Genomic DNA, 15127 nt, shown 5'->3' with positions numbered 1-15127 from the left:
ACAATTGAGCCTAAAATTTCTGTTGCTAAGTGAGGCATTTTTAAGTGAGTTTTGCCCCATTTTACAACCTTTCTTGCTGCAGTTGTTAAGTGAATCGTTGCAGTTGTTAAATTAGTAACATGGTTGTCAAGTGAATTTGGATATCCCATTTTCTTTGCTTGTTCGAAAGTCGCAAAAGGTGATCACATGACCCTGGGATACTGCAATCGTCATAAATATAAACCAGTTCCAAGCATCCGAATTTTGATCACATGACCAAGAGGATGCTGCAATGTCATATAATATGAAAAATGATCATGTCGCTTTTTCAGTGTTGTATCTTTGAACAGTTACTAAATGAACTGTTGTGACTGGGCTGCATAAACAGAGGGATAGAATCAAGATCACATGAAGTGTTTATAATGCCTTGGTAAGGCCACACTTGGAATATTGCATCCAGTTTTGGTCGCCACGATGTAAAAAAGATGTTGAGACTCTAGAAAGAGTGCAGAGAAGAGCAACAAAGATGATTAGGGGACTGGAGGATAAAACATATGAAGAACGGTTGCAGGAACTGGGTATGTCTAGTTTAACAAAAAGAAGGACTAGGGGAGACATGATAGCTGTGTTCCAATATCTCAGGGGCTGCCACAAAGAAGAGGGAGTCGGGCTGTTCACCAAAGCACCTGAGGGAAGAACAAGAAGCAATGGGTGGAAACTGATCAAAGAAAGAAGCAACTTAGAACTAAGGAGAAATTTTCTGACAGTTAGAACAATTAATAAGTGGAACGACTTGCCTTCAGAAGTTGTGAATGCTCCCACGCTGGAAATTTTTAAGAAAATGTTGGATAACCATCTGACTGAGATGGTGTAGGGTTTCCTGCCTGGGCAGGGGGTTGGACTAGAAGGCCTCCAAGGTCCCTTCCAACTCTGATGTTATGTTATGTTATGTTAAGTTGAGGACTATCTGTATTTGCATCAAAGTCATATCTCTCATTGTCTACATATATAACTGTTTAATTTCAGAAATTAAAACAGTGCAACCAAGCATAGCATCAGGATAGGGTACAATATACAAGGATACTTCTAGGTTCATAGTTCATAAAGCATATGTATCATTTATTGTGTTATTTCCTCTTTAATGCATGGTTTATAATTTCAATTAACAGTGCTATCATGCCTTGGGTGCTATCATGTAATGTATTCGATCTATTTGCCAAAGTAAAGCTTCTAAGATCTCATGTGAGAACTGAAATTTCATGAGGTTCTATGTGTGATTTTGCCATATTCATGTGACTGAATTTTATGGTTGTATTTTTTTGGAGCAACAGGTGCTATGCTACCTATGGACTCCATATTGCTGACTTCTGTAGTAAGAAAACAGGAGGATTACAAATGGAAGATAGTTATATTTGGGCTCATTTTTACATCTTATGAATAAAGAAATAGAAATGCACAAAAATATTATGTGGAAACAGTCCCTTTTCTGAGCTATATAAAATAATGTATGGGTCTTTTTTACTTTCTTTGATTAAAAATTAGTAATCATGTTTAGTAATATTTTGCATGTGTTAATGTCTCTTCCTTTCTATTTTCTTGTGTCTGTTTAGGCCTTGAATAGAGGTATTGCAGCTGTTAAGGAAGATGCTGTGGAAATGCTGGCCAGCTATGGCTTGGCATACTCCCTCATGAAGTTTTTCACAGGACCGATGAGTGATTTCAAAAATGTGGGTCTGGTTTTTGTCAACAGTAAGAGAGACAGAACCAAAGCAGTTTTGTGTATGGTTGTAGCTGGTGCTATAGCTGCAGTGTTTCATACCTTGATAGGTAAGTTTGCTTCAGAGTTTTTATTGAAATAGCAGATCTGCTCAAATGATTGGCTGACACATAAATTCTTTTTGTTTATCCAGTTTCCTTAGGCATTTGTCCATTATAATTTTGCCAGAACTAGAACTTCCCTCCCTTACTCTCCAAATTTTGATCAAAACTAGGTCTCTTAGTAGAAGGCATCCTCATGTTGTCACCAATAACAAAATACATCTTATTTGGGTTCCAAGTTTGTTCCTATTCCTTATTTCTGACCGGTTATTTAAACAAGATTGAAGTAGAAGTATTGAAAAACTTAATGATATTTTGACATAGAGTAAGCACTAACTAAAATTCTTGCAGCAATGGTTTTTTCTATCTCCACAGTCTATTGTAATCTTCATTTTGTAATAATAGTTTATATATGGGTAGAGGGAAGTCAGAAGAGATTCAGATAGAATGCATAAACAATTGAAATGAAGTGGCTCCGGTATCCAACATTGGATATTGCTAAGTGTCACAGAGGAAAGAATGAAGTGCTGTTCTCTCTTTTTTGCACACATTTTACAGTAGCATTTATTCATCTGAAACCATTTTAGACCATTATTAAGGCAAGGCAAAACCTCAAGGTCACTTACAGGTTTAAGAAATAAAAAAAACCCTAACTAAAGCATCAACAATTAAACATAAAAGATAACATTGAGCATCTGTTCTATATGAGTGATAATGCTTTTAACTATGTCATGTATTTCCTCAAATTATACTAGTGTGATAAGATTAACTGATAAAGCATTGAGGTGGTGTACCACTTTTGATGTGGTAGCTTTCATCATGCTAATATGAGATCATGGTTTTTCAAAACTGTAAATGCCAAGAGTTGGTAAAAGAATGTAATCAGAATCATTTGGGGATAATTATCAGTATAGATAAATTCAGTACTCAGTTCCTTGAAAGATCTTTGAAAGCAACTAATATTTTAAATATTGAAAGTGGAGAAAATTGATCCGCTGGATTCAATGTAGTTTTCTGACATACCCCTGAATCCCTTTAGGTTTTATAAGTATGTTTCTTAATAGAATAACAAAATGCATTTAAGAACAGTAATAGCTTAAAGCAGGAGTCCCCAACCCCAGTACTGGTCTGTGGCCTATTAGGAATAGCTGCATAGCTGGAGGTGAGTGGTGGGCTAGTGAGCAAAACTGAAATCATCCCTCCCTCCCTCCCTCTTCCCCCCCCCCAAGTTTGTGGAAAAATGTCTTCCACAAAACCAGTCCCTGGTGTCAAAAGGTTTGGGTACCACTGACTTAGAGTATAACAGCTTTTTGAAAAACTACAGTTATAAAGCTTATCCACTAAATCAGCAGTCCCCAACCTTTCTGGCTCCATGGATCAGCAGCAGTGGTGGCAGTGGTGGTGGGGGATGGTTTCACATGTACAGTCTAGATCCCGAGCAAATGAAGCTTCACACACTTGCCCACCCTTGTATGGCCCAGTTCCCAACAGGTCAGAGATATGGGACCCATTCACTAAATCTTATGGATATATTTCAATCCTGTTTTGATACCATAAGATATTTTCCCCAGCTCCCAGGAGAACAATTAGGGAACTAAGATAGGACAATACCATCTTTCAGCAACTCTTGTAGACAAGATGGATGAGAGGAGACAGGGAGAAGACTGAATGAGCTGAGTAAAAATAAGTGAAGAATCACATCACAGTGATTCTTCTGCTCAGCTGACTAGCATCCTGAATTAGGAGTGAAGAATGAACAGTTATGGACAGTTACAGTGATGACTCATTCTGAGGCAGAATTGATGACAAAACAAGACACAGAAGTGATACAAAAGAAGAGTAATAAAAGTACCCTTTATCTTATCATGAGTAAATAAATCTTCTAGGAACCAAAATAGGTTTATTTTGATTTATCTGATAGCAGATAGTGTATTTTAAAGGAATTGGCTTAAATAAAATGCTTATGTATCATTAGTATAGTGTTTCTAAATAATTGCTTGTGATAAGAGAGGTGTTCCTCAAGGTAGCGTTCTTGAACCAACTCTCTTTATAATATACATAAATGATCTTTGTGATCATATCTCAAGTAACTGTGTTCTCTTTGCTGATGATGTCAAACTTTTTAACACCACTGACAATACATCTACAATTCAAAAAGACCTTGATCATCTAACCACTTGGTCTAAAATTTGGCAACTACAAATCTCAACCAGCAAATGCTCAGTCTTACATATTGGAAGAAAGAACCCAATCATTAAGTACATGCATGATGGACATTACCTCACAGATGACCCCCACCCTGTCAAAGACCTTGGAGTTTTTATATCTAACGATCTAAGTGCCAAAGCCCACTGCAATTATATAGCAAAAAAGGCTCTAAGAGTTGTTAACTTAATTCTACGTAGCTTCTTTTTCAAAAACACCATGCTACTGACTAGAGCATATAAAACATTTGCTAGGCCAATTCTTGATTACTGCTCGCCTGTCTGGAACCCATACTATATATCTGATATCAATACAGCTGAGCGTGTCCAAAGGTATTTTACGAGAAGAGTTCTCCTCCGTATCCAATAAAGTACCTTATTCCACCAGACTTGATATCCTGGGTCTAGAAAACTTGGAACTTTGTCACCTTCGACAGGACCTGGTTTAGCTCATAGAATCATCCGCTGTAATGTCCTTCCTGCCAATAACTACTTCAGTTTCAACTACAATAACACAAGAGCTACCAACAGATTTAAACTTCAGATTTAAATGTCAACCGCTCCAGTTTAGATTGCAGAAAACACGATTTCTGTAACAGAATTATCTATGCTTGGAATGCATTACCTGACTCTGTGGTCTCTTCTCATAACCCCAAAAGCTTTATTCAAAATCTATCCACTGTTGACCTCACCACATTCCTAAGAGGACTCTAAGGGGCGTGCATAAGAGCACAAACGTGCCTACCATTCCTGTCCTATTGTTTCTTCATATATATATATATATATGAAGAAACATATATATATATATACACATATATACACACACACACACACACACACACACACATATATATATGCTTATACTACCTTGTTTTCTCCTCATATATATGTTTATATATTATATAATCTTTTGTGTTATGCTTGTGTATATTGTTATGACAAAATTAAATAAATAAATAAAATAAATAAATAAATAATATTTTATCTACTTTTAATCAAGAGCCTTTATAGTATAATACACGATTGTACCAAAGAAAGGAGCATAAAACTACTTCATTCAACAACTCTCATTTTCCTTCAATCATTTGCAATTCTTTGAAGAAAAACTGGTGCTCCCTTATTTTTTTTGGGGGGGGGGGGAAATCTGTTATAATAGACTTTGGCGACCTATTAAGCAATGAGATTTTGTCCATAGAAACTATCAGTATCTCCGGTTAAAAAGTACTCCTGTTTTTAGGTTTTGTCTTTGTCTTAAAATACTGAACTGTTGCTACTGCTACTTATTATTGTTACTCAGTAGCATTCCCATTACTACTGTTATTATTATTTTGCAGCATACAGTGATCTGGGATACTACATCATTAACAAGTTGCATCATGTTGACGATTCTGTGGGAAGTAAAACACGCAAGGCCTTCCTTTATCTTGCAGCTTTTCCTTTCATGGATGCCATGGTGAGTCTGCGAAAGAGATTGCTGTCCTTGTTCTTGGAGATCTTTTAATATAGATAGTGGGGTTTTGTTTTTTTTACAGCTTTGGTTTATTTAGCTTCTATAGTTTGTTCCATGAAATTAAATTTGTTCTCTCTTCTTTTTTAGTACAAGCTCAGCTTCTTCAAAGACTTCCATAAAGGCCTTTTTTTTTTTAACAAAGATAACTGTCTCACTATCTCTCATTTATTTCACAAGTAATTATTACATAAACCCTTGTTTTAATGGACCTTACTTGAGTGGGCTTCAGATACTGTGGTCAAAATCTGTCTGTTCACTGTAGGTGTCTGCATATGTAAAATTCTGTCTGATTTTAATGGATATTTTGCTTTAACAGGCATTGTTTACATTCACAGTCCAGTCAGTTGAGGGCTTATTGTAATTTTCAGAAGTTAACTCTCTTCAGTTACTCTGGTCACATTCCTTGACTGTAATTCAGCAAATGTCCACTCTCCCAGTCAGTTTAAAGAGTTAGCTTATGTCCCAAATAATTATCAAATAATTATACTTAACTTGATACTAATGTTTAAAATATGCCTATATCCATAGTTCATTTTGCAATTGACTTATTTGTATGCTTGTGGAAACTGTCATAATCTTTCCCAAATAATGATGGTGTGTAACCTTTGTAATTCCTGACTAATGACCTTGCTAAGAAGGATAGAAATTGTAATCAAACACCTGGAGTTCAAGGCTAAACAATGTTAACCTGCGAGAAAACATTTTCCCGTCTTCATGCACAATAGAATAAGATTCATACCTTCGTGAGCAGAGAAAGAAGTGATGGCTTTTAGTTGTTGTTCCAGGACCATTCCACCAAATGTTGTGGTTGCGCAATCTGTATTCATTTTACTGGTATTCCCAGAAGTAAAAATCATCCCAGTTGATGATCTATTTTTCTTCCTTTTTGTCAGGCTTGGACACATGCAGGCATTCTTCTGAAACATAAATACAGCTTTCTGGTTGGATGTGCCTCCATTTCAGATGTCATTGCTCAGGTAAGAATTTGTTCAACTTACAACTAGTTCTGCTTTAGAAAGTGTCCAGTTAAATGAATGCCATTTCCATGTTTGAAAAAGTCTTTGTTAATTTATATGTTTGAACATGCATGAATTGATACTGAAGATTCTGGGCTGACAGTTCCTGAACATTGGCAATAAGAAGCTAATGTTGAAACAAAATCACTTCTCACCCTTAAGAGTGGTTTGTGTCTTCCTCATTCTCAGGTCCTCTACGGAGGCCTGAGGTTCAAAGGTTCTGCATAGGATCTCAGCTGTTCCTTGCACTGCACTCTTCTGGGCAGAGAGTTCAAATGTCTTCCTGAGATTTATTGGAGCCACTTTCACAGCTTAGGAGTCACAGACCGGAGTGCTCCTATCATGAATGGGACCATTTTGGCCTTTACTTCTCCAGTTCCTCCTCCGGGACTTGATACTTCTCCAGTTTCTCATAATCCTTCTTCCTGATGTTGCTACATCTATCGAATACTAGCTACACACCCACACACATTCATACATACATACACAAATATACATATTATTGATCTCTATGTTTATCATCAGCATGTGCTATTATACTATAATGTTATAATTACAGTGTTGTTGCCTAGCTCTTTTTTGTTTGTGTCATAATAGCCATTAATGACTCATCTAACTGTTAGATGGTGCTAAAATGGAGGCTGTTAAATATACTTTTGACTGTATTTAAACTAATATTATAATTCAACCTTTAATTCCCCCCCCCCACTATTCTCTCAGACTAATCACACAATAATTTTTGGATCGGAAAGGCAACCCAGAGAGATTTTCTCTGTTAGTTTTCAATCACACCACAGTTTTGCGGCAAAAACCTACAAGTTACCACATCCTGAATATGATTACCTCAAAATCTCTGTTTTCACAATTGATCTTTAGTGCGCTTCATTTTTGTTTCTTTGCCCAACACTCCAATTTAACAGGTTTTCTTAACAAGTTAAGAAAGATCTTAGCATGATCTTTCAGCTCAGTTAATGCTTTCAATGCATACTAAACAATATATAAAACTAAGTGGATAGCAATGTAACAGACTGGAGTATATTTGCTTAAATATTCCACTAAATTGTAATCACTCTCATTAAAGACATTAATTCAGTAATTCACTAATTAGCCAACATGGATGTTATTTTTCTTTCTTTCTTTGGAGATATGCGGAATGTATCAAGATTCACATGCATTAGCTGTGAATTGTAAAGTTTTCCCAAGAGAATAATCCAAACTTACTTTATTGGTTATATTTATTTGAAGAGCTGTTCTTTGCAATTAAAATAATTATACTAAATATAAAGAGTATGCCATCAGATGGAAAGGAAAGGGACATTGATTATTCTAATTCCATTCTTTAGCTTTTAAACACAGTTGCTAAAACTATTGGGGAAACAATTAACTCCAGTTTTCATCTGTGTTATGATTATTTGTATAATATGTTGTATTTTTACTTCCCTGAAAATTTTGTGAAATAGGGACAAAATAATCAGAATTATCTTGACTCACACAGAAAAGCAGACTATTACAAAATGAACCAAAAATTCGGGTTTAAACTAACTCTTTGTATAAAAATATGTGCTCTGTTGCATAATGTACTGCATGTATTCTGGTTTCTCTACGGATCATATAAAACCCAATATGCCTTTTAAATATCAGTATATTGTATATTGCAGTATATCGTTAATTCATTTAATTAAGCAGAACTCTCTCGGTTCAGCCATTCATCAGCAATATTGCTATAACCTGTCTTGCAGAAATGTTGAAAAGATTGTTGAGCTAAACTTTCAATCAAATTACATTGTTATTTAAAACTTTGCTGCTCTTGCCATTTATCTCACATTATGTTTTTTCAAGTATCCTTAAGTATAACATTATAAATTGATGCAATGAAGTCGATGAGATCTACATCAGTGCAACTGTTTCCGTGATGACCCTCTTGCCCCACCTCCAATTATTGGTTATTCTTATTTCACCAGCACCATATTTTTTTCCACCACATATGGTCAGGTATTTTTTAAAAAAACATCAATTATTTAAAATGTAGGTAATCCTTCACTTATGTCTACAGTTGGGGCCCGAATCTTCTTTGCTAAGCAAGGCAGTTGTTAAGTTAGTTGTGTCCCCAATTTAACAATCTTTTTTTTCCCCATTGTTGTTAAACAAATCACTGCAGTTGAGTGAATCACACAGTCATTAAGCAAACCCAGCCTCCCACATTGACTTTGCTTGGCAGAAGCCATTGAAAGGTCACAAATGGTGATCACATAATCCCGGGACACTACAATTGTCATAAATATATTCCAGTTGTCAAGCACTTGAATTTTGATCACATAATTGTGGGGATGCTGCAACAGTTGTAAGCCCAAAAATCATTCTTTTTGCTATTTTTTTCAGCACCATTACCTGTAATTTCAAATTCATTTCTCTAAGTGCGTCTATGCCTACAGCTTCTTGATGAAAAAGTTGATCATATCTTCTTTAATTAAAATTTCTCAATGCATGTAATAGAAATCAGTCATTAAGATTTATTCTTTGTTATTTCTTGTAAAGGTGAAAAACCAATATATACCATCTGCATTTAGCAATTTTGGAGGATATATTTCTGAACAATAATGAAGACATATCTCATGTTTGGAAAATGATGCCCCAAGTGACTTAGCCTTCTGATTGTTTTAGCTGGTCCTAACTAGTCTTCGTCCTCTTTTTTTTTCCTGGATAGGTGGTTTTTGTGGCTATTTTACTACACAGTCACTTGGAATGCCGAGAGCCGCTCCTCATCCCAATTCTGTCTTTGTACATGGGAGCACTCGTCCGATGTACCACGTTATGCCTGGGTTACTACAGAAACATTCATGATATTATTCCTGACCATAGCGGGCCAGAGATGGGAGTAAGTTTGGATACATTAATATGTTACCTATATAATTCCATCCAATACATCCATTTGTATTATAGAATTATAGTTCAAACTTTGGTAATTGTGCTTTAGATTTTTTTTTAAAAATATTATACTACAGAGATCGTTGTATAATGTTGATTTTTTTAAAAAGAGAAAACTCTTTCTAGTATTTCCTGCTAGCTACTAAAGGATGCTTTTTAAAAGATGTTCCTTAAAATTAATTGGTATTTTGTTATTTGATAGGTTTGAAAAATGTAGTGAGAAAAATAATCCAGTGTAAAAAATATATAATAATACTAAGAGAGCAATGGTATTTTGGAAAGTTCCTATAAAGATGCCTGTGGTTTTTTGTTGAGTACAAGACTAATACAGTTACATACTCATAGCTAGGCAATAAAATATACTGGCTTCAATGTACTGTAACTTATTCTTTTTTAGTTTCAGCAGCCTATGTCAGGCTTAGTGTATACAATACCACTTGATCGTTCAATGTTGCTTCTTCTCCTAAATAGCTCTAAAACCAAAGTATTTCTTGTGGTCCTGTTTCCGATAGTTTTTCTCTCATTCTTATTTGTGTCGACACTAAGAAACAAATAATAATAATAATAATAATAATAATAATAATAATAATAATAATAATAATAATAATAATAATAATAATAATAATAATAATAATATTATTTTAATTTGTATACCGCCCTCCCGAAGGACTCAGGGCGGTGAACAGGCAGATAAAATACAGATACACAACAATAGTTAAAAACATCCCTTAAAAAACTAATTTAAATTTGCCCAGATGTTAAAATAACATACTCCCCCATAAAATTATAAAACTTTAAAAACCCATCAAATTCAATTAAAATTTAAAGATAAAAATCAGGCTAGTCCAGCCATATGAAATAAATAAGCATCATAGATAAATCAGCATCAAGCCAAGGAAATAAGAATAGAACTAAAAGAAATACAGAACCAATAGTGAGGCAATGAAAATATATCTTCCAAGATTCTTCTTTGCAGAAAAATGTATGAGAAGAACTGTTTTTTAAAATATCACATTGCATAATTGTAGCTAAAGTACAATAATTTTAGCAAATTCTTAAATATGGTTGGATTGCCCTAGTTCATTTATATTCCTGTATTTCCATAGGCAATATTTTTAAGAATCTGTAGTTCCTTTTTTATTTATACGCTTAGGAGCTTTTTAATACTATTTCTCATCTCTTTTTTGAAACAGTCTGAGCATTTGTAAAATAATTTCTTTAGCTCTCTAATGGCTGTGCTCTGGCTTTGTGATTTAACAACACTGACTTTTCTCATTTTATCTGCAGGGAGATGCCACAATAAAAAAGATGCTAAGTTTCTGGTGGCCTTTGGCATTGATTTTGGCTACTCAGAGAATCAGTAGACCCATTGTGAACCTCTTTGTATCCCGCGATCTTGGTGGCAGTTCGGCAGCCACAGAGGTATGAGTCCAATTTGCTTTAATTTTCTAATATTTGTTCCTAATAGCAGATCTATGTTTATGCAGAGAACTTAGATCTGTTCTTCACAAAAGAACTATGTTTCCTCCCAGTCCTGTAAAAATTCATCACATCAAGCTGTTGAAGATATATTAACTTTCTATTGGTAACTTACCCATGCTACTGGCTCTGAGCTGTATTGGATTTATTTCCTGCAGTTCCTAGCCACCATGGCTTGACTTGCTTTTCTCATTTTTGATATTGCTAGGATCCCTGAAAGACTTTCCAATCAAAATTGTCATCAAGTCTTCTTTTTTGCTCTCTCTAGATTTTCTGGGTAATTTTGACTCAGGAAAAATTCAGTTGACTTCCTTTTCACTTAATGAAGAGGGATGCACATCATTTTTTTTTTCAAATTGAAGGTTACACTTGATCTTTGCAGGTGGGCTATTTTCCCAAAAGTTTGTGACCAAAGAAATAGATGGAGATTAAAAAACAACAATGGATTTATTGTGTATACGTGAAAGAAACTTTATGTATTTTCCCAAATAATTTCAGTACCTTGACTTGTTGCAGTATAGGAGCTGCACTTTTTCTGCCTATTCTTCCTTTTTCAGAATAGATATTAAATTAAGAATCTTCTTCCTTAGAAGTGAATACAGTAATTTACATGTATTCAATGTAAATTAAATAAATTTATATATAAATATATTGAAATGTAAAATTATTTAAATTTATGAAATGGATGTTTATGGAGATTCTCAGTCATCCAGGTCATGTTTGTCCCAAAGGTGCTTTTTCAAAAGGGAACTGGACTTCCTTTGTTTTTCCTTGGAGATGTTTCACTTCTCATCCAAGAAGCTTCTTCAGTTCAAAGAAAAACAAAGGAAGTTCAGTTGCCTTTTGAAAAAAAGGCAACCTTTGGGACTGCTGAAACACACATTTTGTTACATTTTTTAGAAAATACAATAATAATGTTCTCCTTTTGTCATTAAAAATTGCAATTGGTTACCAGGTTTCAGGGAGCTGTGGGGGTCATGTCCAAGGCTTTTCAGGCAGGGCATCCTGTAATATTCCTAATTCCAATCTTTGAAGTTTTCATCTAAATTGTAGTACAGGTAGTTCTTGGTTAATGACCATTTATTCAGCAACTGTTCAATGTTACAGTGGTGCTGAATAAGTGGTGGTTATGACCAGTCCTTGAAGTTCCAGTCAACCCTATAGTTACATGATTGCAATTGCAATCTGGGTGCTTGAAAATAGGCTTGCACTTACAACAGTTGTAAGCATCCAGTGGTCCTGCGATCACAATTTGTTACTTTCCCTGCTGGCTTTCCACAAGCAAAATTAATAGGAACCTGGAAGGGAAGGTTGCAAGTTGGTCATATAAGTCTACCCCTCTCATGCATCCTCCCCCAGCCCCTCTGCACTCACGTCACATGTCATTCACCTTATGAAAAGAAGGACTAGGGGTGACATGATAGCAGTGTTCTGATATCTCAGGGGCTGCCACAAAGAAGAGGGAGTCAAACTATTCTCCAAAGCACCTGAGGGTAGGACAAGAAGCAACGGGTGGAAACTAATCAAGGAGAGAAGCAACCTAGAACTAAGGAGAAATTTCCTGACAGAACAATTAATCAGTGGAACAACTTGCCTCCAACACTGGAAGTTTTTAAGAAGAGTTTAGCTAACCATTTGTCTGAAGTGGTGTAGGGTTTCCTGCCTGGGCAGGGGGTTGGACTAGAAGACCTCCAAGGTCCCTTCCAACTCTTGTTATTCTATTCTATTCATTGACCATAAACACCTTCCCTGGCCATTCACACATCCTTTCCCACCTGGCAGCAGCCATCCCAAGCCACACTACACTCATGTTGTGCCTCCCCATGCCACCCACACATTCTCTGAGCAGCACTGAACTTGTGTGGCACCATCCTAGCCACTCACATACCCCCCTAACTACTTGTGCATATATCCTCCACCCTGCAGCAGCCACCCCAAGCCCTGCCACACTCACCCTACGCCACCCCAACTATCTGCACAGCCCCTCCCTTTCCCACCCAACAGCAGCCATTTACCTGCCTACTGGCCTGCTTTTGAGACACCTGGGACTTACAATTTGCTATTTGCCTCCCACTTTTGATTGTTGGAAATGGGCATGAAATTGTAAGGAGGTGCTCATTTAACAACAGCAGCGGGGACCACAAAGATTGCCGTTTCTAAAAATGCAGTCTTGTGACATCGTGCTTTATGGCCATATCGTTTAGTGACAGCAATCCCACTCTCCATTGCTGTTGTAATTTGACAACTACCTGTAGAGAATAACTGCTTTTAAAGAACCAGATCGCTCAGTGTTGCAACACATATTCTGCAGATTAAGGAACACCATCTAAGAGAAGACTAATAGTTGTAATCACGTCTGCTGTACAAATTAATGACAGCTTGAACATATTTAACCAGATGGCTTCTGGTCTTTGTATGTAAAATGTACTCAATTAAGTAAAATGTACTTTTCCTCTAATGGTAATGAGCTTTCACAAGACAAATCTGTATATATCACACACTGGGGGAAGAAGTACAATGCTTATATTTCCAGTGAAGAATTAAATCCAGTATGTGACTCTGCTAGTTATACCGACTAACAAGAAATTATACAATGCTCTGAATCAACCTTGTTTCCTTAGCTGCCAAATTCTGAGCCTGTTTCCTATGAGTGGAACTGCCGCCCCCATCAGCAGTTTACCTTCTAATGACCCTCACCTGATGTAACCTCCCCATCACAAGACCCTCATGGATGACTCACACCTGACCCATCACAAGACCATCACTTGACACACCCATACCTGAAGCCTTTATAAACAGAACACTGATATCCCCCGCCCTAAACCTTACTGAAGACATTACCTAATCTTCTAATGAAACATTCTGAAACCAACCCACAAACCTTCACTCTTATCCTATACCCGAGCTACAGATATTTGCCACAATTGCAAATACGGGTACCTGATCAGATGCTTAAAATTCTGCCCCACTATGAAGTCACTCACATTTATAGGATCAGTATAAAGGTACAACCTTTATTCTAGCATGATATTTAACATAATTCTGTTTCATGGAAATGAAGACCTTTTTTTTTTATTTGCATTTATATCCCGCCCTTCTCCAAAGACTCAGGGCGGCTTACACTATGTCAAGCAATAGTCTTCATCCATTTGTATATTATATACAAAGTCAACTTATTGCCCCCAACAATCTGGGTCCTCATTTTACCTACCTTATAAAGGATGGAAGGCTGAGTCAACCTTGGGCCTGGTGGGACTTGAACTTGCAGTAATTGCAAGCAGCTGCTGTTTATAACAGACTGTCTTAGCAGTCTGAGCCATTCAAGGACCCTTTGAGGTTTTACCTAATATACTTGTATATCAAAGTAATGTAAAGAAGTGAAATATATAGAATTGAGATATTCAGCATGTACTTAATTGAACAATTAACTTTTACTGAGCACAAGTTGTGTAATTAATATTTTAAACCACCCATTTGGACATATTTTCCGTTGTGAAGGCAAAGAATGCCTTTCAACTTTCTCTTGTTGAAATGTGTCTCATCTTGTCAGCTGATAACTGACTTCATTGGTGTCTATTGTTCATGTGTTCTGTTGCTTTCTGTTTCTGAAAACATCATTGCTAAAAGAGAAAGCACTGGTAGCACTAACAGTTTGGAAAATCCTGGCACACAAGCAGAGTGTACTGCAAATTTCAGCTTATGAATGCTGCTGGATCTACTTACCGGGTGTTTTGGGCCCAATTCAGTTTTAATGCTTCTGAATTTGTAACCACAGTTAGACTATGAGACACATGTTGTTGGTTCAGATATTACTTCTTCTTTCTTGCATGCAAAACACCTTTCAAATATTTGGAAAAAATAAAATGATCTATTAATTCAGAGTACATTTAGGTCCCACAAATTATGACTGAATATCAGAAAAAGCTCCCATTTCATAATGGCAAAAAGCGAGTTGAGTGTGCACTGGTTTAGCCAGGGAGGTGATGGACTTCTCTTCACTGGCTGTATTCAAGCAGAGTTGACAGCTATCAGAGATTTTTTTACTTAGATTCCTGTACTGAGCAGAGAGTTCAATTTGATGGGCTAAACCATTCTTTGCAATTCTGTGAAATCTATTTCCCTTTTTCAAACGCAACACTGTAATTGCTTAAATAACCATGCTGTGTGTCACAAAATTTATTTGCACTCAATGAATG

At 36.2% G+C, this 15127-nt stretch overlaps 1 protein-coding gene across 1 annotated transcript in view; it reads left to right on the top strand.

Annotated features, from left to right (window-relative positions):
* Positions 1-15127, top strand: part of ANKH (ANKH inorganic pyrophosphate transport regulator) — a 98145-nt gene that overhangs the window by 65940 nt on the left and 17078 nt on the right. Inside the window, exons 2-6 of the mRNA XM_058178792.1 lie at positions 1590-1806; positions 5336-5454; positions 6405-6488; positions 9232-9402; positions 10740-10874. Coding sequence (XP_058034775.1) covers positions 1590-1806; positions 5336-5454; positions 6405-6488; positions 9232-9402; positions 10740-10874 — 726 coding nt within the window. The remainder of the gene's footprint in view (positions 1-1589; positions 1807-5335; positions 5455-6404; positions 6489-9231; positions 9403-10739; positions 10875-15127) is intronic.

Source organism: Ahaetulla prasina, chromosome 3 (assembly GCF_028640845.1).
Source record: "Ahaetulla prasina isolate Xishuangbanna chromosome 3, ASM2864084v1, whole genome shotgun sequence".
NCBI lineage: Eukaryota > Metazoa > Chordata > Lepidosauria > Squamata > Colubridae > Ahaetulla > Ahaetulla prasina.
Note: the sequence above shows the minus strand (reverse complement) of the source record. Positions and strands in the feature narration are given on the sequence as shown.